Raw genomic sequence first — 23,759 nt, forward strand, 5'->3', positions numbered from 1 at the left:
TAAGTATTGTTGCACAGAAACCCCTGCTAATTGCAAACCTGTTGACCAAGCCCTGCGTAATTTGCACAACTTTATAATTCATTTTATAGTTGTTGTGTAAATTACTTTGTTGTGTTTTAGTTAGGTTTTATTAGTATAGTGTTATTTTGATTGTTTTTAAGGCACAGAAGCCACTGTATTAGGGACCAATAAATATACTTACCTTTTTGATACATTTTGCATCCGTGTCCAGTTTCTCAAGGGAATTTTCTAAAGTGTGTGTTCTCAAAACCAAAGTATTGAAACTTACCAGTAACTCGAACCTGTGAAAGCCTGTAGAAGTAAAGGTGTATTTAAAGGGGACTCTCCTCTATAAAAAAAGTGGCGTAGTCGACAAACTAAACAATATTCAGACTGAAACTCACAATAATTACGCACCCAGCACTTTACTGTGCATTGATATTTTATTGTTGTGAGTTTGATATTGAATTATTTATTAAAGGACAAATAGAGTGTGCAATACCTCAAGATAATTGCAAGTCAAATGTGATACAATTACGGCCTTGTTCACACAAGCACCCACGCCCACATTGTCCTTATCATCTCACAGTAATGTGCATGATCCAAATGTTCTGTCATAGTGATGCACGGGGCGAATATTAATAATACATATTATTAAATAAATAGTTTAAAAAAATAATGAAGAGACTGAAACAAGGGAGGTACCACACGCACGCACGCACGCACGCACGCACGCGCACACACACACACACACACACACACACACACACACACACTCTTATGACTTTAAGTTGGCCTACCTCCCTCACTCCATTTGCACTCTCTATCTTTCTCTCTCTACTTTATTAATTTTGCCTGAATTCCATCATCCTACCAGTAAAGCTTTAGCTCTTGAACTTGGACTTATAACTTTGGACTTGAACCAGTATGCACAAGGTCATCCTGGCTAGTTTGGCAAGCTGAGGGAAAACATGTGGCTGCTTGCCTCCGATCCACCATGTTGTGAGACATGTGCGTTGAATGAGGGAGGACCTCATTGTGAGAAATTGGTACACATTATCTCTGTGGTCACATGATCAAGATGTATTTTCTCAGATTCCATTCTGATTGGCTACAATTTGTGCGGGAGAGGCCCGTTTTGCACAAAATGCTATAAATCATGAACACAGCGTCCGATTGCTGTGAAACACGCACACACCTATGGAAGGAATTGGATGGAACTTCCATCTCAATATTTTCAAAATGGCCTCATGGTGGCGCTATAACAGCCCACTTCACATTTTGGCCTATAACTCTTCAACTGTAGGATGTACAATGAATATTTTCCCCCCTGGATTCCTTGGATCATGACTATATTTTCCACCATTATGCGTTTTCTTCAATACACACTTTTTGTTACCACTCAAGAAGAAGAAGGAGACAACAACATGAAGACAGAACAATGTTCAGTATAAGCAACTTACTCCTCCATCTCGGCAATGTTGTTCTGCACTATGTTGGCGGGCCGGTTCAGGGAGATGACGACCACATGACTCCTTGCACTTCCCTGGACCTTCACCTGGGGTGAATTATAGATTGTCCATTAGTGGGTGGACAATGTATCGCACCTTTCAGACATTTAGAGTTATGGTGCTAGTTGGAATCTCTAATAAAAATACAATACTAATTCTAATACATTGATCTCTGCTGTCCGGCAGAAACCAGCTAACTCCAAAATGTTCATTTTTCTGGAAATCACAAAAACAAAACAAAAAGTGGAGTTAGGAGGTTTTGTTCATCATTGATAAGAACAGCTAAATGGACCTCAAAGCTCACAATGAGGTTGGAGGTCAAAAGGGGGTGGAGCCTGGAGTCAGCAAAACCAGCTAACTCCACCCCCCTTTGGTGGACTTAGCTGGTTTAGCAGAAAGTTGGAGGATCCAATGAAGTTAGCTGCTTTTGTCAGAAGCACTTTTTAATACTTTTGATTGGTTCAATATCTTTTCAATCAACACACAGACAGAGTGTTCAATAGCATTGATTTATGGAGAAAAATGCAAAAGCGGAAAAATGGAGTTGGCTGGTTTCTACCGGACAGCAACTTGTATGTACAGTATGTGTTCTATGTAAGCTCCATATGTTATTACAGATCCTTTTTTGGGGGGGGGAGAGGGTTGCCAAATATTTCCCACACATTTCTGTTAAGTCTTCTCACTGCTGCCCCCACTGGCTTACCTGCCAATGAGGAACCCCACAATTGGCCGTAGGAGTCGCTGGTGCAGCAACAAAAATGTCCCTTCCTCCCTCCCAGCTTACCTCCCCTGAACATTGCCAATTGTGCTCTTTTGGATGCTTGGCCAAGCCAGATGCACCGCAGAAGATTCAAACCCCCAGACTCCACAGTGGTAGCCTGGTTCCAGACGAATCTGCCTTTGCAAAATCGCATCGCACTTTAGCCGTCGGCAGATTAGGTCTGGCCCCCCTCCATAGAGATTCCATTTCTCTCCCTCCGCAGTAGTGCGGAACCAACCAGGGCCCAGTATCCAAATGTGGGCGGGCTTATCACCTTATTTGGAGCAATGACGTACAAGGAAGCACTGCTCTGATTGGTTCGTGAACAAGGAAGCACTGCTCTGATTGGTTTAGGTCTAACCAATAGAGTCCGTTTGGATCTTTTTGTAACCGCCCCTTGGAAAAAAATCTATCGTTGATAGGGACCAGACTAATATCCACGCAGTGTGTCGTGTGATATTGTCTGGCCACGCGAGGCTACCACAGTGGTGGACAGGAACTTTACCCCTGCACTACCCGAGCACCAACTGAAAACAATTTATCATTGTTTTTGATGTCCTAGTTTGAGATGTCCTAGTTTGTCCCATATCACTCAAAAGTCTGATGAATGAATCGGTCCTCCCTCATTCGAGTGTCAATTTCCTATCTGTCGTTCAAAGGTCAGATTCAATCGTTACATCCTGTCGCTGTGTAACTAGAAGGAATGCTATTACTCCTGCAGTGCCCATGCTGCCTCAAACATCTCTTCAGTTCATTTGGTGCCAGCCCAAGGTTTTTGGGCATTGTCAATGTCATTGGTCATTGTCATTTAAAGCATAGCTATGGCAATGATAGAAAGCTTTTAAAGAAAGACAGACACTTTCAGCAACTTCCGGTTGTCTCCGGCTTGTATGTGTTTTTTGTTTTTTTTAACTTAACAGATGTAGTGGCTTTGCATTACAACCCTACTGGAAATCTCTCAAGGTGCATGGAATTAATAACGTATCTATTTTAAATATCAGAGAAGTTGTAGGGTCAGTTTGGAGAGGGCACGTAATTGTTGCTGCTTTCCAGTGTTACTCACTGATTTCTCAGGCTAATGCAGTGCATGTGTAATACATCCTGCTTGTGCTTGGCTTTGTGACAAAACAAAACAAAACAAAAAGATACACTTGATGATTTAACTTATCCTTACTTCCACCTTAGTGGTTGTAAAACGTCCTCTGGGGTCTGTGGCTTTCACTTGCAATGCAGTTACATTTCCAGCTAAAGCTGTTACTGACACCACAAAGATCAGGCCGGTGGAATGGTCTATGTCAAAATAGTCGTTGGCCGCCGACAAACTGTAGACAAGCTGCCCACTGTCCCCGATGTCAGGGTCTGTGGCCTGGAAGGAACAGACCCTGGTTAGAGAAGCACTGTAACACAACACGAGAAAAGATTGATTTACTTGTGAAATTCAAACGTCATTTGTGCAATGATGTTTAGCTAAAACTGACTATTTTTTTTCGGGCATGGTTGATAACATTTTAATTACTTTAGAGAAAAGGTACAGTAAACGAACATGAAATCAAAAAATATAGCCATTAATGGGAAAATTGTTAAGTATATGACTGAAGCTGACTGAAGCTGTGAATAGGCAATGACATGTACTGTATTCATGTTAGTATGGTCCTTTAAAAGCAGTGTCAATTGATGACTGTATTATTACTGAGGACTTTACTTTGACTTGGATGACAGGAGATTTGTATGGAGCGTTGCTGAAGGTCGTCACATTATAGAATTCACTGGAAAACAGTGGCATCTCATTCACATCTTCCACCTGCACTATGACCTGCAGAGAGAGTTCACAGTTTAAAGACACTGATTTCATATTGTTTGTCCACACATTAGTGTATGTACTGTATATACTCCTCCAAAAAAAGTTTGAAATGTGTTTGGTTCATCATCTCTCTGCTGTTATTGTATTAGTAGCATACTATGTCATTGGAAAGCCTGTCCATTTCCCTTTCATTATGTGAGAGGATCCCAAGTGGAATGAGCCAAAATTGCCACAATCTGTGCTCAATAGAATATCCAACTCCCTACAAGGAATAAACAGAGCATATTGGCAATTTTATACTTTATTAATCGAACATGCAACACTCAGGAGCCTCAGTAGTGGGTGGAAGAACCATACGCACCACTTCCTCATGCTCGTCACCAGCCTGGTCAAGCGTTGCTGTGAGATGGCATTCCATTCCTCAAGGTCACGTACAGGAAAACCGAGCTGACAATCAGGTGCCTATTTAGTCAATACCAGCAGGACAATTTGACCTTGGCAGGACAACTTGCCACATAGGAAATGTGTGTGGGAAACACACACACATAATCTGCTCAAGTACATGATCATTACAAACAGGACATGACCGTAAAGGGAAACCAATGTCATAAGATACAATGCTACTAGTACAGTAACAACAGAGATAGGATTGAATGCATGTACTGTGTGTGTGTGTGTGTGTGTGTGTGTGTGTGTGTGTTTGTGTGTGTGTGTGTGTGTGTGTGTGTGTGTGTGTGTGTGTGTGTGTGTGTGTGTGTGTGTGTGTGTGTGTGTGTGTGTGTGTGTGTGTGTGTGTGTGTGTGTTTATTTCTTTATTTATGTATGCATTAAATGCATGTATCTACCTATCATCAGTATTATACTGACAAAGTAAAGGAATGGGTTGTACCAATGAAACGGCCGATGTAGGGGGAACCCTTGTATCCACTGCCTCCACCTCCAGAATGTACCAGTCCTGGGTTTCCTTATCCAGTGTCCTTTTGGCAGTGAGGGCTCCACTGGCATTGATGGAGAACAGGTCTGTGTGTGTTGTCAGTGTGTAGGTGACGTCATGGCCACTGCCTGCGGAGGCCTTGACGGTCCCGACAGCCGTTCCCATTGGCTGATTCTCTGGAAGGCTGAAGTTGTAGAAGGAGCTTTCAAAGACCACGCCCTCAATTACATTGTTGATCTTGAGCTCTATTTGTTAACAAACAGATGGGTTTAGGTGGGTTTATTTTGCATGACATTCTTAAATGAAAGTCTTCCTATAATTAAACCATTTAAAATGATATCTCCTGTACTTTCTCTATATCCCTCCATCACTGTCCCCACCCTTATGTCATTTGTTCCAGCCACACAGTTTATGTCTGAAGTGCCTTGACAATGACAGAAGAGAGAAAACAGCAGTTAAAGGCCATCTCGATTAGTATCCCGATGCTGTCATCCCTGACTGGAATGGGACAAACTTTGGGGATTTTTGAGAGTATATGAATTATGTGTAAAACAACAACAACATCAACCTTTAAACAGCAAAGAAATTGCTTTTTTAAGTGTTGATCCACTTTGGTGAGAGTTTGACCTTTCAAGGATGCTCAAGGTCAAAGGTCATGCCACCAAATGAAAAACCAAACAACATGTGACTTCATATGGGTTGATATGTCTTTATAATCGGTGTGAACTCTGCCATCCACTTGACTTTGATCCTTTTTTTTTTACTATATTTTTGTATAGCCTTTTTTTATAGTATGGCCTAGTTATATTGCTCAGTGTGAATGGCCCTTGTGTTCTAGGGTTTATGGACATACTATAATACTGTTAGAGAAACTGCGACAGAGACTGTAAAACAGTAGTAGGACGTTAGGAACAGTACAATAATACGATATAGTAGCAGGTGAAGTTAAATAATGGAAACCATGGAATCAACCAAAGCTGTTGGTGATGGGAAAGTAGGCTACATTAACCTGTCAAGCACTAATGGGCTTTGATTGTTGCCTCTAAGTTTGTCCACTTTGACAACTATCAAACGCACAGCGATTTCTGAAATACAATTTTTGTGTGCAAATAGTGAAAGTATTCGTTTTAGAATGATTAGCCATTGTTGCCAGAATCTGGAGAGAAGCTCTTGATAATTATTCAAAATTAAGCTGCCAAAATGAATCTCATTATTTTTCCCATATTTCTAAACCTAGTGCCATAGACCTCAGTGATATTCTCTTCCAAGCTCCACTTACCACTTAGGGGTTCCACTAACACCACACAAACACATGAAGGCTTTGAGATAAATCCAAGTCAGGTTAATCGTGTCCATATTTGCAGGCCCTCCTAGTGTCCCTGCTGGAGTGCTTCCTTTCAAACCCACTGCAAACAGACTGCAATGATTTCAAGCTATCAAGCTGACCAAATAACTCACCTGACCTACGTCATTTTATGACAACAGTTCATGTGATCTTATAACCCTCTACTTCAGTTTACAGAAACATCCTCTGATGCACAAACTTGGTGTTGTTTCCTGGGGTCACTAGCTAGTTAGTTAGTTTACTGTACATATTTGTCTATTTGATTTTTAACTGTTTATACGTTTGTCATTAAATGTTTCGATGAATTTAGCACAAAGGACCCCAATGGAAACAAGCCATAGGCTTTCTTGGGTTTAAAATCCTTTTAGCAGACCTTGGACTGTACTTTCCTGTGCTTTTTCTTTTGCAAACTGCTAATAAAGTATTCAATCAAAACAAGTATTCAATCACTGGGTGTTTCGGGTCTTACAGCAGACACCCTCGTGCAGACCCCGGCCCATGCATGTACCCACTGCTCTGCCCTCTTCAACCATGCAGAGCCATCTGGATGCTTTTTCTGTTGCCTCCACGTTGTTGCCTATGGCTCTTCTTCTGTTGGCACCCGTTATGCCCAGTGCACCATAGGCCTTGCTCAGGGAGTGACCAGCAAATCCCTATTAGAGGCAAATATTGTACTACAAAACATACACTAATCACTTCAGCCCTATATAGACTATATAGAAGCAGATCTACCCCTTAACAGATGACGTCACACTGATAAGAACCAGTATGCGCGCAACCATAGACATATAAAGGTAGATGCCTCCTCTGGCTCTGAAGCGTCTGTATAGTCCATATTCACACGGTGGCCATTTTGGAATTTAACATTGCGTTGCTGTGGCAACTGGGGTGGCAACTGGGGTGGCATTTCATTGACTTAATGGCAATATGGCCGCCGTGTGATTATGGTCTATAGCGGGCGCGCTTCCGCTTCCGGGGGGCAGCTGGAAGTTTCCGCGTGCGTCACAGAAGGGGCGTTCAGTAGGCCAATCAAAGGCAGGTGGGGGCGGGACAACTAGATTCTGACAAGTCCTGGAAAAGACGCGCTGTGATTGGTCAGTAGTCATTTGGCCAGTGCCCGTGCCCCCCGGAAATATGGCGGCCACCATACGAAACAGGTCGCTCCAACGAACTGCAGAGGCCAATGAGGTATCTAGGTTTCTATATCTATGTGCGCAACCAGTATGCGCCCAATGAAACCCATTCTGTCAGGTCTCGCTAGGACGCGCCTCACCAGCCAACACACAGGAGGGGGTTGGGTGGGGTGTGCTGAAACTAGCGCACCCCGAAACAACAGGTTGAATTGATTGCGTGAAACAATCACCTGTGCGTCCAGTCTCAATGTTAGTAAACAAATAATTGGTCTATAGCTCACGTGTCGCAGCGCGACATGTTGTGAGCTTGAGATCTGCTATTTTCAAAATATTTTATACATTTGAAAACATGAAATGGAAGATTTCTGCATAATGAGTACTTTTACTTTTGGTACTTTAAGTACATTTTGATGCCAATGCTTTTGTACTTTTACCAAAGTAAATTCTGAATACCAGACTTGTACTTGTAATATGCATTGTGGTATTGATACTTTATGTAATTAAAAAATGTAAAATGTGAGTACGTCTTCCACCACTGCTATGGTTCTACACCCAGCTGGGGCTCTCTCTCTCTCTCTTTCTCTCTCTCTCTCTCTCTCTCTCTCTCTCTCTCTCTCTATGTGTGTGTGTGTGTGTGTGTGTGTGTGTGTGTGTGTGTGTGTGTGTGTGTGTGTGTGTGTGTGTGTGTGTGTGTGTGTGTGTGTGTGTGTGTGTGTGTGTGTGTGTGTGTGTCTACTTGTGAGGACCAAATCTCCGGTCCCCATAAGTTTCTGAAACTGACATTGTTTTATGGTTTAAAGAGATTTTTACAAATAGAAAAAGATTCAGGTTGGGGTTATAGGTTTAGGATTAGACATTAGAAGTTGGGTTTAGGGGTTGGGGTTGAAATAGTGCATGTGTGTGTGTTGTGGGGTTGGGGTTTATAAATGCTTTTTGTGTAGGTGTCTGCACTTTTTAAGTGAAAGTCATCCGGGATAAAATGTGCTATATGAATATTGACTCAATTTATGCTTCATTTATCAAATGTTTCCCTCTGTATAGATTTTTTATTTCATATTGTATAAGAAGCCAAATAATTGATAATTTTTTTTAAATAATTGAGCTAGTATAAATGCCAGCTGATTTACTAAAACAAAACCTAATAGTAATAAATTAATTCTAATGACACAGTAGCAATTTCTGTTCTTTGAAAATTAACATAGGACTAATAATAATAAAATAAAATAAAATACATGAATTAATTGTATTGCAATGACGTTTCTGCAGGCTTTCCACGGGTACTGACTGAGTTACTGCGTGACGTTCACGTGATCTGAGTCACGTGATCAAAACAGGGCAACATGGCGGACGTAGATGCGTCCAAATCTCTGAGCGGTCTGTTAAACGGGTTAGCTCAAAGTGTCTATTATAATAATACTGACATTACTGAAGAACTGCTGAAAAATGAACTGTATCCAGACCTCCCGCAAGAAGAGTTCTACGCCTTGTACGAGAAGATGAAAGGCCTTATAAAGGTACATGTGTGTAGTGCATCTCTGCTGTCTTTCACTGCACATATTGCATGATAAATTGATAATATAGTATATTATCAATTTATCATGCAATATGTGACAGACTCGGTGTTTATTTGTGGGTCAGACATTATAGTGTATAATATAATAAATTATACACTATAATGTCTGACTCTGACCCACAAATAAACACCGAGTCTGTCTTAAGGAGTTGTGTATTTGGTATTATTTATATTATACCTCTATGGGTATTACTGAACATGTACTGTGTGTTTGTCTGGGTGATGATGTCACATATTGAGTACTGTCTGCTGGTAGGACAACATGCATTGAAGAATTAGTAGCCTATATCAGTGGTTCTCAACCTGTGTAACCTAGTCAAACTAAATGTAATGCCTCAACTCCTACAATTCCAGTGCGTGTCAGGGTGGGGGGTCCCAAGTCCAAATTATGATTATTTTGGGGGGTCGCGGCCTGAAAAGGTTGAGAACCACTGCCCTATATAGCAGCGGTTGTCAAACTTTTAAATTTGAAGCCCCCCCCAAGTTTGGTATTGCATTAGGCCACTGACCCCCATAACGCTGAGAGTGTACAAATGGAACCCTTTGGTCCATTTGGTTCTTAACTATCAATCACTTTGCTGGGGACCCTGGAACCCCCCTCAAGAACCACTGGGGATCCCTGGACCCCACTTTGAGACAACCACTAGTATAAAGAAATGGCCCTATGCAGTAATGATATGCTGAGAACCAGAGGGTACATTTTCAATTCAAAGTTCAAGCTAACGTTAAGTTCTCCAAGACATTACTGTCCAGTTCACGTTCAATCTGTCATCACACCGTGACAAATTATATGTACCTACTACCTATGAGTTAGAGGTGTTTTTCTTCACAAAATTATCACAGTTGAGATTGTTCTCTAACAATCTACTTGAATGTACATATTGAATCATTCATATTATTTCAAGTTGCAATTCCCTTCATTGACGGCCCCATTCGTGAAACAGAAAAGTCCTATCTGATTGTATTAAACAACGATTAACTCCCCAGTATTGCGCCTCTACGGAGAGTTTGGGTTATCCTCTTTGTCTCTGGGAGCGCTTGTTTTAAATCACTTGTCCTGCGTACCACCTGTTTTGAAATTGCACATAATACAGTATAGTATACATACATACAGGACGTTGAGTTATTTAAAAACGAGCGCTTCCCAACACGAAGACTTGAAGAATCATGGCTGCATGGAGTTCATTGACAGAAAGTTGCTCATAACATGATACAGGTCAGCTGCATGACTTTAATTTGTGTTTTAATATAATAGTCCCTTTATTAGCTATTGTATGTTGTATTCTCTTGGCCTTATTTTTGCCAGCAGGTGGCAGCACTAATACATCCAATCAGTGTAGCTATGATCACAGGTGTCTCACAGGATTGTTGATAACAATGGGTCATTTCCTATTCTATCAGTACTATGGTTTGCTATTCCTTAGTTAGGGTTGTAGTAGCAAACTGTATTTAGACTCTTATGTTGCTATTGCTAAACATTTCCAAGATAATCAATCACAGTTAATAAAATAGAGAAGAGCTGACCCCATGTCACAGAAATAAATTATTGGGTGAGTACACACTACACCAGGAGTGGGCAGCATTTTTTTTACTGTATCACTCACATTATCAAACATATTGCATTATTCGCGTTATAAATATGGACTCAAGGCAGACCGTTTCACTGTCACATTTATAGACATTTAACATTTGAGTGTATACGGATGGAATGCAGGTATGTACTCAAATGGTACATAGTAATTACTAATAATTAATTGGAGTCGAGTTAAATACATTTCCCTCAAAACCATTTACATAAAATGCTATTCTAGGGATATACCGCACCCTACAAATTGTCCTTTCTATGACTGTTCTCCCCCTTTGCCACTCTTCTGTCCCTCTCCTAGTCCATTGCCGTAGCGGACATGGACCACGAGCAGCTTGAGGCCTTCCTCACGGCCCAGACCAGGAAGCAGGGTGGCGGGGGGGTGAGCACTGAACAGGCCGCCGCCCTCTCCCGCTTCTGGAAGAGCCAGCGGACCCGCGTGAGGGAGAGCCTGCTGGGACAAAGCCGCTGGGAGCCGGGCCTCAGGGGTCTGTCCTGGAGGGTGGACCTGCAGACGTCGGCCAGCAGGGGGGAGACGGCTAACAGCAGCCCTGTGGCGTTGGTGGAGCTGGAGCTGGGCAGGGCTGAACAGGTGTGTTTAAATGTAACTCTGCCAGTAAGCTAACTTAAAACCCTTTAAGACCCTGTGGCCGATTCTACAAAATGCCTTCTAAATCAGTATTTCTCTCACTTTTTTTTTTTAATTCAAAATGATTCAAAATTTTTCAAACACTCAATTTTTAAAAAAATGTTCAAAAATAGCAGATATACAAGGTCCCTGGAACAAAATATTTTACAAATGTTCACGATAAAAAAAAATAGCAGATATAAAAGCTCATAGCGCAGCACTGAGTGCCGCACTATGAGCTTGTATATCTGCTATTTTTGAATAGCCAAAGAAATCTGGAGACACACCATTCCCGTATGGATCCCGAAACCAGTATGATTCGATTTATTTTGGATACATTTAGAAAAAGACAATGAACACATACATAGCTAAAAAAGTACAAGGTCCAAATATGCTACATGAGTACTCAAATAGAAGTCCAATAAACTATATGGAGTGGACCATAAACCATTAATCATACAGCATACATAGGTGGCATACAGTACCTACTGTACACACCCATGGTAATTGGCACCATATCAGATAACATAGCAAGGTGAAATACAGCTCAGACACGGCAAATATACAATTATAGACCACACATGTTTTTCCCTGCTCCTATGCATTTTGGGGAATTTACATGAAATTGACAGTTACGTACTTATGATGTCCATGGGCCACGCCTATTTATTTAGCCTGATATGCCCTCAAATAGATGATGATGAAATAGATCAAACAGTATGCACCGTGTGGCAGTGACTTGTTTTCTGCAGAGATTGCATGCAATGTCCGTTGTGATGTCCATGTCAGATAAACTAAATGAAATGGGTGTCCCTAAATCTACAGGATATCCAATGCCCTCTCACGCAGAGATTTGGACAATTATATTAATCTGTGTCCAGTGGCAAAAAACAGCCGAACTTATATAGATCTGCAATTTTAACAATTTTTGAAAATATTTGAACGTTTCCAAAAGCCTTCGATCATTTTTTCCTGTAATGACATGCCCATAATAGGGACGCCAGGTTGAAAGTGTTTAAGCACTACACATATAGCGATCTGAATGTTGTTTTTATAGTCAGATAGTGGATGCTTCCTGCTGCGCTGGATGTTGTGCTATTAGCATGTGGTGTTTGGCATATCCTATAGAGCGTCGCAGTTCCCGCCCACTTCCTGTTTTTTTTGGTGCCGGAAGAAAAAACTCAATGCATTTTTCCATTGACATTTCCAAAAATATTTATATCTATTAATTTAAGCCTCGAATCAAGCCATCATGACATGACATGAATCATGACCATAAACGTTTGATTCTGTGATATTTTTTTTTGTGAAAACGGCAAAACAAAGGGTATTTATTAAATATAGTATATCATATAATTAAATATAAAATAAAAAAAAAATCACAGAAAAAAACGTTTTATGGTCATGATTCATGTGATCTCGTGATGGCTTGATTCGAGGCTTAAATTAATAGATATAAATATTTTTGGAAATGTCAATGGAAAAATGCATTGAGTTTTTTCTTCCGGCACCAAAAAAAACAGGAAGTGGGCGGGAACTGCGACGCTCTATTAGATCTGCTCTAGAATGACAATGAGATGCTGGAGCCAGTAGTACACAGGGGAGAGAGGATCAGGAAAGCCATGCTCTGCAACAGTGAGTCAGCAGTGGTTCTCAACATGTGGGTCGGGACCCCCGGAGGGTCCCCAAATTATTTTGGGGGGGGGTCCCCAGATGATTAGCTTAATGTGCAACATTGTTTTCTCACTCAACAGTAAACAAACCAACTTACAGTAGACACAGGGTATCTGCACATTTCTAAAGTTACAATTTAAGGACCTTTAAATACCAAATTGGCCGAATTGTCAAATATATTACGTAAGAAAGAGGCAAACATTGTGAAAATAGTCGATCTACAGAAACTGCGAGGCGTTGTGGGCTTGTATATATTGAAAAACTTTATTAGTAATTGTAGATCGGCTATTTTCACAATATTTATCTGTGGAACACAGTCAAACTAAATGTAATGCCTACAATTCCAAGTGCTTGTCAGGGTGGGGGGTCCCCAGTTCAAATATGATTATTTTGGGGGGGTCCCCAGTTCAAATATGATCTATTTTGGGGGTCACAGCCTGAAAAGTTACAGTATGCCAACTCCTCATGAACCTCGGACGTGTCACGTGAAAGAAACACAAATTCATAGTGTTGGCTATTACACCAGTGATAAGAATGGGACCGATAAGAGAGAAACATTGTTGTTCTTTTGACAATTGAGGGAGGCTTCTGTTCATAATAACCAACATGAACCCAAGCGTCCCTATTCTGGGGGCGAACATTTGGCGAAAGTAGCAGATCTACAAGCTCACAGCTTTGATCGATAGGCTATTTTCAGCGAAGGTGTTTAGAGGGGAGGGGAGGGGGGGGGGGGGGCTGGCTAGTATAGACTCCGTGTGTCACTGGTGCATATGGACGTAGGGCCGTCACGATTAAAAATTTAAGTTGACGATTAATTGTTACTCAAATAATTGCGATTAACGATTTAATTGTATGTTTGACATTGAACATATGAGCTTCGTAATAAAAAGATTCACAGTGCACATATGACAAATAACTGAAATATACAAAGAAATTATTGACATATTTAATAACAATCTCTTTGTGACGCGTTGTAACCTTGTAGATCAGCTATTTCCGCTTTTTTAATATTTGAAAATGTGTTTCAACATGGAAACAATTATGACGATTATGCAAAAATGATTGTGATTTTCACAAATAATTGCGACGGTTTTGTAATAATTGTGACGGGCCATAATGGACCATGTATGTCAGATTGTCCCCCAGGAGTTTATTGGTTTTGTCAGGGACGGCTCCCCTTTCCCACAGATCTGAGCTTCTCTGTGCTCCCCTGGGACTGCCTATCAGATCAGAAAAACAAACACGTCCGCCCATAGCAACCTATATACAGTACCGCTGAGGTTTATATAGTGATAATGGCTGATTAGTAGTTGCTCATGAAAGTGGATTTCGTTTTCTCATGTTTTCTATGTCAAGATTCAACATTATTATTTAGCTGAATTTAATGTGATTGACTTTATTTTTTAAACCACTTAAGATGATGATATTAAAGCGTTCATGTTAATTGTAATAAGAAATACATGGGCAAAGTAGGCTCTAACAAAGAATGCCTATGTTGTACAATAAACCAAAGCCGTTCTACATTTACAGTAAATATTGACCCCAGACATGCAGAAATGTGAGTACTTCTTCCATCACTGACATCTGTTCACAGGGTTTGGTTTGGTGTAGCCCTTTCTGTCCTCGAGATCCTTGCCCAGATACACACCAGGGGTGTTTGTTCCGTGCAAATTAATTTGCTCGAAAATATATATTTACTTTTTGTCATGAGTATGTCCATACAAAACGCAAATGTAAACAGTGATTAAGTGATGCAACAATGATAATGAACTTTATTTCTGTAGCACTTTTCATACATTAAGTGCTGAACTGTACCACAAAAGTAAGAATTAAAAGCAAAGCAAAAGCACTATGGCGATTTTTCACCACAAATAAAGGCATCGACCTGTATGAATGAGGCATCAGCTATATCAGGGCTTTTCAACTGGTGGTCTGTGGACCACTGGTGGTCCGTGAAGGTAGTGCATGTGGTCCCTGACAATGCATTTCGTAATGTAGCAAAGTGGAGACTAGTTGACAAACATCGCACTAAATGACCTGGTGACCTATGATGATGAGTTAATGTTGTCAGTTACTGGGAAGTCGTAGATCAAGAAATTCCACAGAAAAGGGAGTTAGAATCTCAAGAAGGGAAAGTGTACCGGATTGACTGGTTGAGTCACCATTATTTGGAAATGTGCCCATAAAATCGCATGTGTCTGCTCATAAGTTACAATCAGTATATCAGTTAACATGAGTTTAATATAGAAGTTTAAGAGAACGGACACAGGGTAACAGTGGGATAGGAATAGATCAGTGGTTCTCAACCTTTTTTTTTTAGCTCTGGACCACTAGCATATTTCAGTTAAATAATGATTCATGACTGTTACGGGCATGATTTAATTTGTTGTGCGTACGTAGTATTGTATTGTGCTACGAATTAAATCAAGCCCTTAACGGTCACTATTTAATTTCCAGCTTTTCCCCCCACACCACGCCCATATCCCCTCCCAACACAGCAGTGGTCCCCAGGTTGATTCTTAGTCAGGTTGGTGGTCCCTGGTTCATAATCAGTTGAAAACCCCTGAACTATATGAATAGTTTTTATGCTAAATAGTATACAGTACTTGGCAATTTTCATATCATTTATTCGTCACGTCATAGGGAATTTGAACTTCTGCGACAGTTGCACTCACTGCAAGTCAGTAAAAGTTTTGAAATATCAATATGAGAGGTACTTGTTTCCCTCTGGCAGGAGATGATCATTCATGCCAAACAGGAAGACAGGGGGAAAAGACAAACAAAACATGGTAACCAGGCAACAGGTGTTGAAGAGAAGGATCACTGAGAGACATCCATTGTTTGGGACAATCAGAGGAATAAAGGGGATGGAGGGTGGAGACAGTGTCATGTCATGTCACAGAGATGTCACTGAACTCCACTTCATGCATATTTAAGTAGCATGTAATGAACAGGTCACATGTTATTGTCACACGGGCATGGAGAGAGATGAATAGAGCTCTGTGCAAGGTGCTCTGCTCACTGGATTGGACCGTTAGTCACTTTTAACCATATGAACCTGGGGGCTAACATTCAGGAAAAATAGCAGACCGACAAGCTGGCGACATGTTGAGATTGTATATTACTTGTAGATTTGCTATTTTGGGGAAGAGGGGAAAAAGGGGGGGCTAGTATAGACCTTTGGGGGACTCTGGTCAACAAAGTACTGTATTTTCTGCACTATAAGGCGCACCGTCAGTGCGCCTTATAGTGCGGATGCGCCTTATAATCCGATGCGCCTTATATATGTATCAATATTGGTTCCCTTGGTTTCCGCACTATAAGCCGCACCGTCAGTGCGCCTTATAGTGCGGATGCGCCTTATAATGCGGTGCGCCCTATATATGAAAATAATACATTTATTGAAGGTGCGCCTTATACTCAGATGCGCCTTATAGTGCGGAAAATACGGTATAGGGTTTTAAGTCGTTAAGCCCTATATATTTCATCATACGACAAATAGTGAAAATACCCGTTTCACACAACGTGTCGACTCATGACACCTTGTGATCTTGTAGCTTGTAGGCTGCTATTTATATTTTATTGTGTGAAATATTTTGGAAAATTGTGGAAAGATTAGCCTATAATGACATACTGTATGCCCAATATAGGGATGCTTGGTTGAAAGTGGTTAGCTGGGTGACATATATGGAGGTTAGACAATGCACTCTATATTTGGGCGTAGCTGCACCATATATGGTTATGGCTGAGTCATAGTGACGAGTGACAGCGCTGTCCGCCGGCCGGCCGGTCCTCCCATTAGCCAATTTAAATATAGGATTCACTCCGCTTTGCACTGAAAATGCTGTTTAATGATCCAATCCATATGGCAGGTGAGACGGTGCAACTTTTAAATATCCTCATAATGCTTTTAATGTATCAGCAAAAAATAGTTCAATCAATCTTTTTCACACCTAATACAAATGTTGCTTGACCTTTTGGCGGTTGTGTATATGTATGTATCATTTTGGAAATTGCTTCTTTCTTTGTAAAAAATCATATCCGGTTTAGCTTTCTCCTGTCCATTCTTTCCTCTCTGATGACACACTAGTCAGAAAGGTAGTGTGACATTGGAGCTTTTCTTTTCACAATCCCCAGAGAGCAGAGGCGTTAAAATGATAGTCAACATCAGAAGGAGAGACACAGTTAGCTAGACTAAAGTGGTTGCTATGCCAACTGTCTTAATAAACAAAGCGTGTTAACAATTGGTCCCAATGGGTCCTGTCAAAGACTTTTTGAACAACACAGTCATTTTCCCTCTACTCCAATGTGGTATTGGAGTTGCAGAGTGATTATGTGAATTTATACTGTAATGATGTTATACATACAGAATATACAGAATACTGTAATATGGCAAAACTACATACAGTACAAGGGTCTGAGGCGTCAATCCAAACATGCTCCTAATATAGAGTTTCTGTTTTAAATTTGGGGCTTCGATAATTTTTTATACTGAACATTGCTCCTAAAACGGCCCTATAGAAGCTATAACAGCTGTGAAAACCTTTTTATTTAATTTTATTTCATTGGATTAATGAAGGAATAAACCTTTGAGATGCCACCTAGTCTTTCAGATCGGATGGATTGAAATGGGTATGCGTAAAATATGCTGGCGACTGGCGAGTCTTATTAAGTGTTTGCATTCAGAACTTGCATAATAGGGATTGCGCATAAGATGGTGGCGTTATCACTTAATTACCGCCTAAGACATGGATCTAAGTCACACATAATAGGGGCCCTTATGTCTTACCTCAGGTATACCACACTGGATAGATATCTGGTACCATGTGTAAATATGTAAATATATATATTTTTTTTTTCTTAAATTTTTATCCCACGATTTTGTAACCCTATTTTTTACACCCAGTGCCAATTGTCTATGTAATCCTGGGCACTACCTTCCCTCTGCCAACCTAGGGAGGCCAGGGCCGAGCTCATGCCTCCTTCAATGCATGAGAGCCAACTGACCTTCTTGTCACCTGACAGGGGAGAGTTTCCCTGGTTGGACGTAGCGCGTGGAAGGAACACGTTATTCCAACCAGTTCCCTTCCCCTCCATCAGGCGCCCCGGCTGGCCAGGGGGAGGCAGTATAGTGACCAGGATTACTGCATGTTTTTGTGAGGGTACCTACCCTAGGAGACACGGGGAGAACATGCAAACTCCACACAGAAAGGCCCTTTTGCCAACCCCACCTAGGGTATGGGCACTGATGACGCGGAGGAGAGAACACACCCCAACCCCCAATAATTCGTTTTTTTAATGTATGTCTCTTACCCCCCCCCCCTTCTTCTTCTCCCCTTTCTCTTATGGAAATAACAAAAACGATGGAGCTTGCACAAAAACTAATTTCACCCACTGTCTTACACCTGTAAACCTGTGATGTGACAATAAAGTTGATTCTGATTCCATTTAATGCATTAATGACACGTAATGTAATCCTCTCTGGCAGGACTCTGAGTTTCTGTGTCTGGAGTTTGATGAAGCCAAGATCAACCAGGTGCTGAAAAAGATGACCAACATTCAAGAGAGCATCGACAGCATTGCTCACCGCAGCTAGGGGGGTGTGTGTGTGTGTGTGTGTGTGTGTGTGTGTGTGTGTGTGTGTGTGTGTGTGTGTGTGTGTGTGTGTGTGTGTGTGTGTGTGTGTGTGTGTGTGTGTGTGTGTGTGTGTGTGTGTGTGTGTGTGTGTGTGTGTGTGTGTGTGTGTGTGTGTGTGTGTGTGTGTGTGTGTGTGTGTGTGTGTGTGTGTGTGTGTGTGTGTTCGGACTGCTCTCTTTGTACTGTAACTTCCTTCAATGTCACAATGATGTAATAACTTCCTGTCCAGGCTGGACTACTTCCCTTTCTTCTTCAGTATTGTTTTCAAAAGATAAAACAGTGCATTAAAGCCTTAAAAAATACCTACGTTCACCAGACACCAGACTTGTGTCCCCTGGATCAGACTATCTAATTTGAATGTATTATGTACGTATATCATATATGACTGCTATCCATTCCTATCCATTTCCTTTTGCACAGAACCAGTTGATTTGTTAATATAAGAGATTATACTGTAATAGTGCCTGAGCAGGCAGCATCTCACAGACAGGCTCTATTCAATTCAATCATTTCTCTAGGGTTCAGTTTCTACAGCACGCAATGTCATTTAGTTTACAGGCATATAGAGTCACACATGCGTGCAAGACAAGTAATAGAATACAGTGAAGAGATACAAGGTTTCTGCCCCACAGCAGCAATATTCTTCTTCCTGCACTTTGTTGTCAAGGAGTACATTTCATTTTGTATCGTCCATTTTTAGGCACCAACACAGTCTTTTTCCACACAGTACATACTGGAACTTTAATTTTTAAAAGATTATTGTGCCCAGATGTTGCTCTCATGGGCAAAGCCAAGGCAACACTTTAGTTAACACATTGAGTGCCAAAAACAGTCCGGACCGTTTTTGAGAAGCTATGCGTTATGTGCCATAAACGGTCCGGACCGTTTTGGACCATTTTTGTTTTTTATATTTTTTTGAAACTTTGGAATCATCCAAGGAGTCTCTAAGAAGGAGAGGCCGGATATGGATCCATGTAAAAAATGCTTCCGGTTGTCCGCTCCAATGTTAACTCCTTGACTAAAAGCTTAATATCTCCATTTCTTTTTAACGTGGTGGAAATGAGCTGTTTTCGATCGCCGATCACTCTGCAATGGAGGATCGCGTTAGAAATATTATTGTTCCAGGCGTTAGTCGGGACCCTCCGCTGTCTCGCACGCAGGCTTTGTTTACATGCGCGTCCTCGTCGGGGCTTCTACAGCACGCAACATATCAGCATAAATGGATGGAAGATATGCTGGCACTAGATGTACCCTATTTTAACCTATTTAAACCTCTGGCACGCAATGTGTTAATGAATGAACAGATTTTGATACTAAAATCCAAAAGTTACATTGATTTCTCCTGTTTTCTGACATTTATCAATTGATTAAAATGACAAAGCTACAGGCAGGTATGACATTATTTCAGTGTATCTTTTAGATAGTTAAGTTAACAAGCATCTATAAAGGGCTTTGACTGTGGTACCTATTTGAGTACAGTACACCAAGGGTTCCCAAACATTTCAGGCCGCAGCTCCCCCAAATAATCATATTTGAACTGGGGACCACCCAAAATAATCATATTTGAACTGGGGACCCCCCAAAATAATCACATTTGAACTGGGGACGCCCCCCACCCTGACAAGCACTTGGAATTGTAGGCATTACATTTAGTTTGACTCGGTTCCACAGATAAATATTGTGAAAATAGCCAAACTGCGAGCTCTCAACGCCTCGCACTGCGAGGCGTTGTGAGCTTGTAGATCAGCTATTTTCACAAGTAGCAAATAATTTGGGGACCCCCCCCACGCAGTTTGGGAACCACTGCAGTACACTATACTGCAAAGCCTCAGAGCCTATCTGAACCTTTGTGCAGCATGCTCAGGAAACCATTACCTCAGCCTTTTTCTCCCAAAAGAAAATATGTATAATTCATTGTTTATGTTGAACGTGGTTTCTGTCATCTATGAGCCTTAATCAAGTTGTACTTTGGAAGAGTCAACATTTTTCTTGCAGTTTTTATTATTAAAGTATTGTAATAAATCAATGTAACCCATTGTTTTTTCTTGTTTGTTTTTTCCACGTACCAGGATGTCAACCTCTGCCTGTTATGATCATTTGCACTTGCCAAGCAGTGCGGAATTGCATAGAGTGGTAAATGTTTGGAGCCAAGCCACGCTGACTGGTATAGGGAGGTAAATGTTTGAAGCCAAGACACACTGACTGGTATAGGGAGGCAAATGTTTGGAGCCAAGCCACACTGACTGGTATAGGGAGGTAAATGTTTGGAGCCAAGCCACACTGACTGGTATAGGGAGGTAAATGTTTGGAGTCACGCAATGCTGACTGGCATAGGGTGGTACTGTAAATGGGGAGGCTGAGCTGTTTGCATGGCAAGATTAACACTCAGTGGTTTGATAAGATAAAATGTTCCACCCACGACAGTTTGGTACTTTGTAAGGACTGTAGCGGAAGATAACCTCAATTAACCCCTTTTTATACATGAATTATTTCAAGTATGTAATTTATCATTACTACTACTACCACTACTACCTTTTCCTTATGACATGCTGTATATGAATGTCAGGTGGACTTTAACTTGACAAGACCATTGGTGTTTTTACACTTTTAAACGTAAACATTTTTGGTTGAAATACATTCACGTGTGCCCTTGGGCTAGCCTGGTAAACCCTCCCTCCGGAAATCTCATTTCTATTTGATTCCTGGAGTGAGTCTGGCATGAACCGCCTCTCTGCAATATTGGCTGTGTATGCCAAACGGCCGCGCCTATCAGCGTCGTCGCTCATTGTTCTGTGATTGACAGCTTACGTTGGCCAATCAGGTGGCGAGTTCGAGTGAGCCCAAAACACGAACGGCAGCCATCTTTTTCTTGTGCGGCCAATTCTCCGCTATTTTTTTACTTCAAAAAGCTCTCTAACTTCTATTTTGAGGCACGGAATTTACTTATAAGATATCGTTTGGATAGAATTTAGTTGTTTAACTTCATATATGTGGTCAATTAATCATGACAAAGCCTATTTAAAAATAAAAATTTAGAGAACCGGTAGGGGCGGGCAGTGACACCATTCTATCCGAATAAGGCAACCCATTTTGGGTATGGCTGTCTCAAAAGTCCCGTCGCGTCACATTAAGACTGGTGAACTGCTGATTGGCTGAAGGGGAAAAATTATCATTGGCTGAAGGGGTTGTCAGTCAACGGTATTACTCCCGCCCAACTCCAGCACAGCCAATATTACAGAAAGGCGGATCAGGCCAGACTCACTCCAGGAATCAAATAGAAATGAGATTTCCGGAGGGAGGGTTTACCAGGCTACCCTTGGGCCCCTTGTTGCAACACAGCTCAGGTATTAACCTCATATCAGTTATATGGAACATTCTCATACTTCTACTGCATCAACAGATTTCTGCATTCAAGCACCCGATTCATATAAACGCCTGAGGTGATGGCGAACACCTGGTTTCATTACAGACATCGCCGAGGTTGCCAAAACCTACAGTATGTACTGTATCACCAATATCTTATACCTGTGCTCCACCATTTAAGTTTGATTCCTGCATTCTGTCAGTGTCCTGCAGAAAGTTACAAAGTAATATATTATGTTCCAGGACCAGGAGCAACACAACTCCTTACATCCCAATTCACTGGTGAAATGTATTCTGAGATCTGATCTGATGAGATCTGATTGACTTGCATTATAAAATTCAATCAAAATATATCTAAAACGCTATGTGGAAAAAGTGCATGTAAGATCTTCTTTGGCCTACTGGCAGTGGGCACATGACATTTGGTGCAGATCGGTCCAGCCCACTGCCAATGTTAGCTCCGGATACACACACCCTCCTACAGAGCCACGCCGTAAAAAAGTGTTAAGATAATCTATGTCGAAAACTGCATAAGAGCCCACTGTTTACCTGTGTCATTATTAGAACATCTAGGGTATGGTCTGATGTTCTTTCTTTTCTTTTCAAGATCTTTATATTTATTTTTAGTACAAGGCCCAGGGGCAAGCATACTGCACATACAAATCTTTTCATATCGTATCACAAAAAAGACAAACACAATGTACATATACTACATAACCCTATCCCACCCTCCCCCACCCTCAATCCCCAGGACAGTTGTAGGGCACAATTGTAAGAGAAAATTAGGTCTGATGTTGAGTAGGAGGTTGACCCGAACCGCATGAATCACAGAGAAAATAAGCTGTTATAAATTGAATACATAATACTGAATTTACTGGCAGTAATTTTGTGGCACTGGTCCAACTGCACTACAGCAACTAACACAGTTCAGCATTAGCCTATAGTGTGTGTGTGTGTGTGTGTGTGTGTGTGTGTGTGTGTGTGTGTGTGTGTGTGTGTGTGTGTGTGTGTGTGTGTGTGTGTGTGTGTGTGTGTGTGTGTGTGTGTGTGTGTGTGTGTGTGTGTGTGTGTGTGTGTGTGTGTGTGTGGGGTATATATAAATCATATTCATGCCTATACACTATACAGTAAGACCTGATGAATGGAAACAGGTGGCTACTACTGTACCTTCAGTTACCTTTCTTGAAAACATTTTACAACTTAGATTACAAGGTAGAAGCATTGTTTCTGGGGAGTGATGCGTTTCAGTGTATACTGTACCTATTTTGTCCATATCTTGATTCCCAGCAAGACTGTTTCGAGCCACTATCATTAGAGATGTGATGCAAAGTTTCTCTCTTCTGTTTGTGTATGTGGATATTGTCCACACCATCTAGGTGTCAGGCAGGCATTGAGCCTCTAGATTTCACGTTGTGGTGGCTGGTTGACTAGAGGGGGCCAGAAAGGGAAGCTTTGTGTAATCCCCAAATAGCTTTTACACCACTATAACACAACCATTGTGACCAAGGCTTCCATTCCTTAAGACCTGTCACAACCGCAATCACTTTATAACCTAAGTCTGATCAATGTACATTTATCTTGAAATGTCCACAGACTGTAACAGTAATCCAAACTAGAGATCTTACATGAAGTTCAAGTTGAAGTTTATTATTCTATTTACAGGTTTGCAAAAAACAAAATAGTGCCCCTAGGGCCAGAGTGCAATACATAAAACATTAAAGTATATAAAATACTTCATAAAAACATCACTTAAAACTAAGTGTAGATTATCCAAGTGTCTGACCGCTAAAGTGTTACATGTGGCATGAGAGTCAG

General features: G+C 41.2%; 1 protein-coding gene and 1 long non-coding RNA gene across 2 annotated transcripts in view; both read left to right on the plus strand.

Moving 5' to 3' along the window:
* LOC308100615 overlaps positions 1-23,759 on the plus strand; it is a 307,745-nt gene that overhangs the window by 100,707 nt on the left and 183,279 nt on the right. The window lies entirely within an intron of this gene.
* On the plus strand, positions 8,824-21,184 carry commd1 (copper metabolism (Murr1) domain containing 1). The gene is made up of 3 exons (XM_080455879.1): positions 8,824-8,998; positions 10,944-11,234; positions 18,433-21,184. Exons 1-3 carry the CDS (start codon positions 8,825-8,827, stop codon positions 18,538-18,540), a joined length of 573 nt encoding a protein of 190 aa, XP_080312005.1. The 5' UTR covers position 8,824; the 3' UTR covers positions 18,541-21,184.

This window comes from Gymnoscopelus braueri (genome assembly GCF_963280865.1).
Source record: "Gymnoscopelus braueri genome assembly, chromosome: 2".
Lineage (NCBI taxonomy): Eukaryota > Metazoa > Chordata > Actinopteri > Myctophiformes > Myctophidae > Gymnoscopelus > Gymnoscopelus braueri.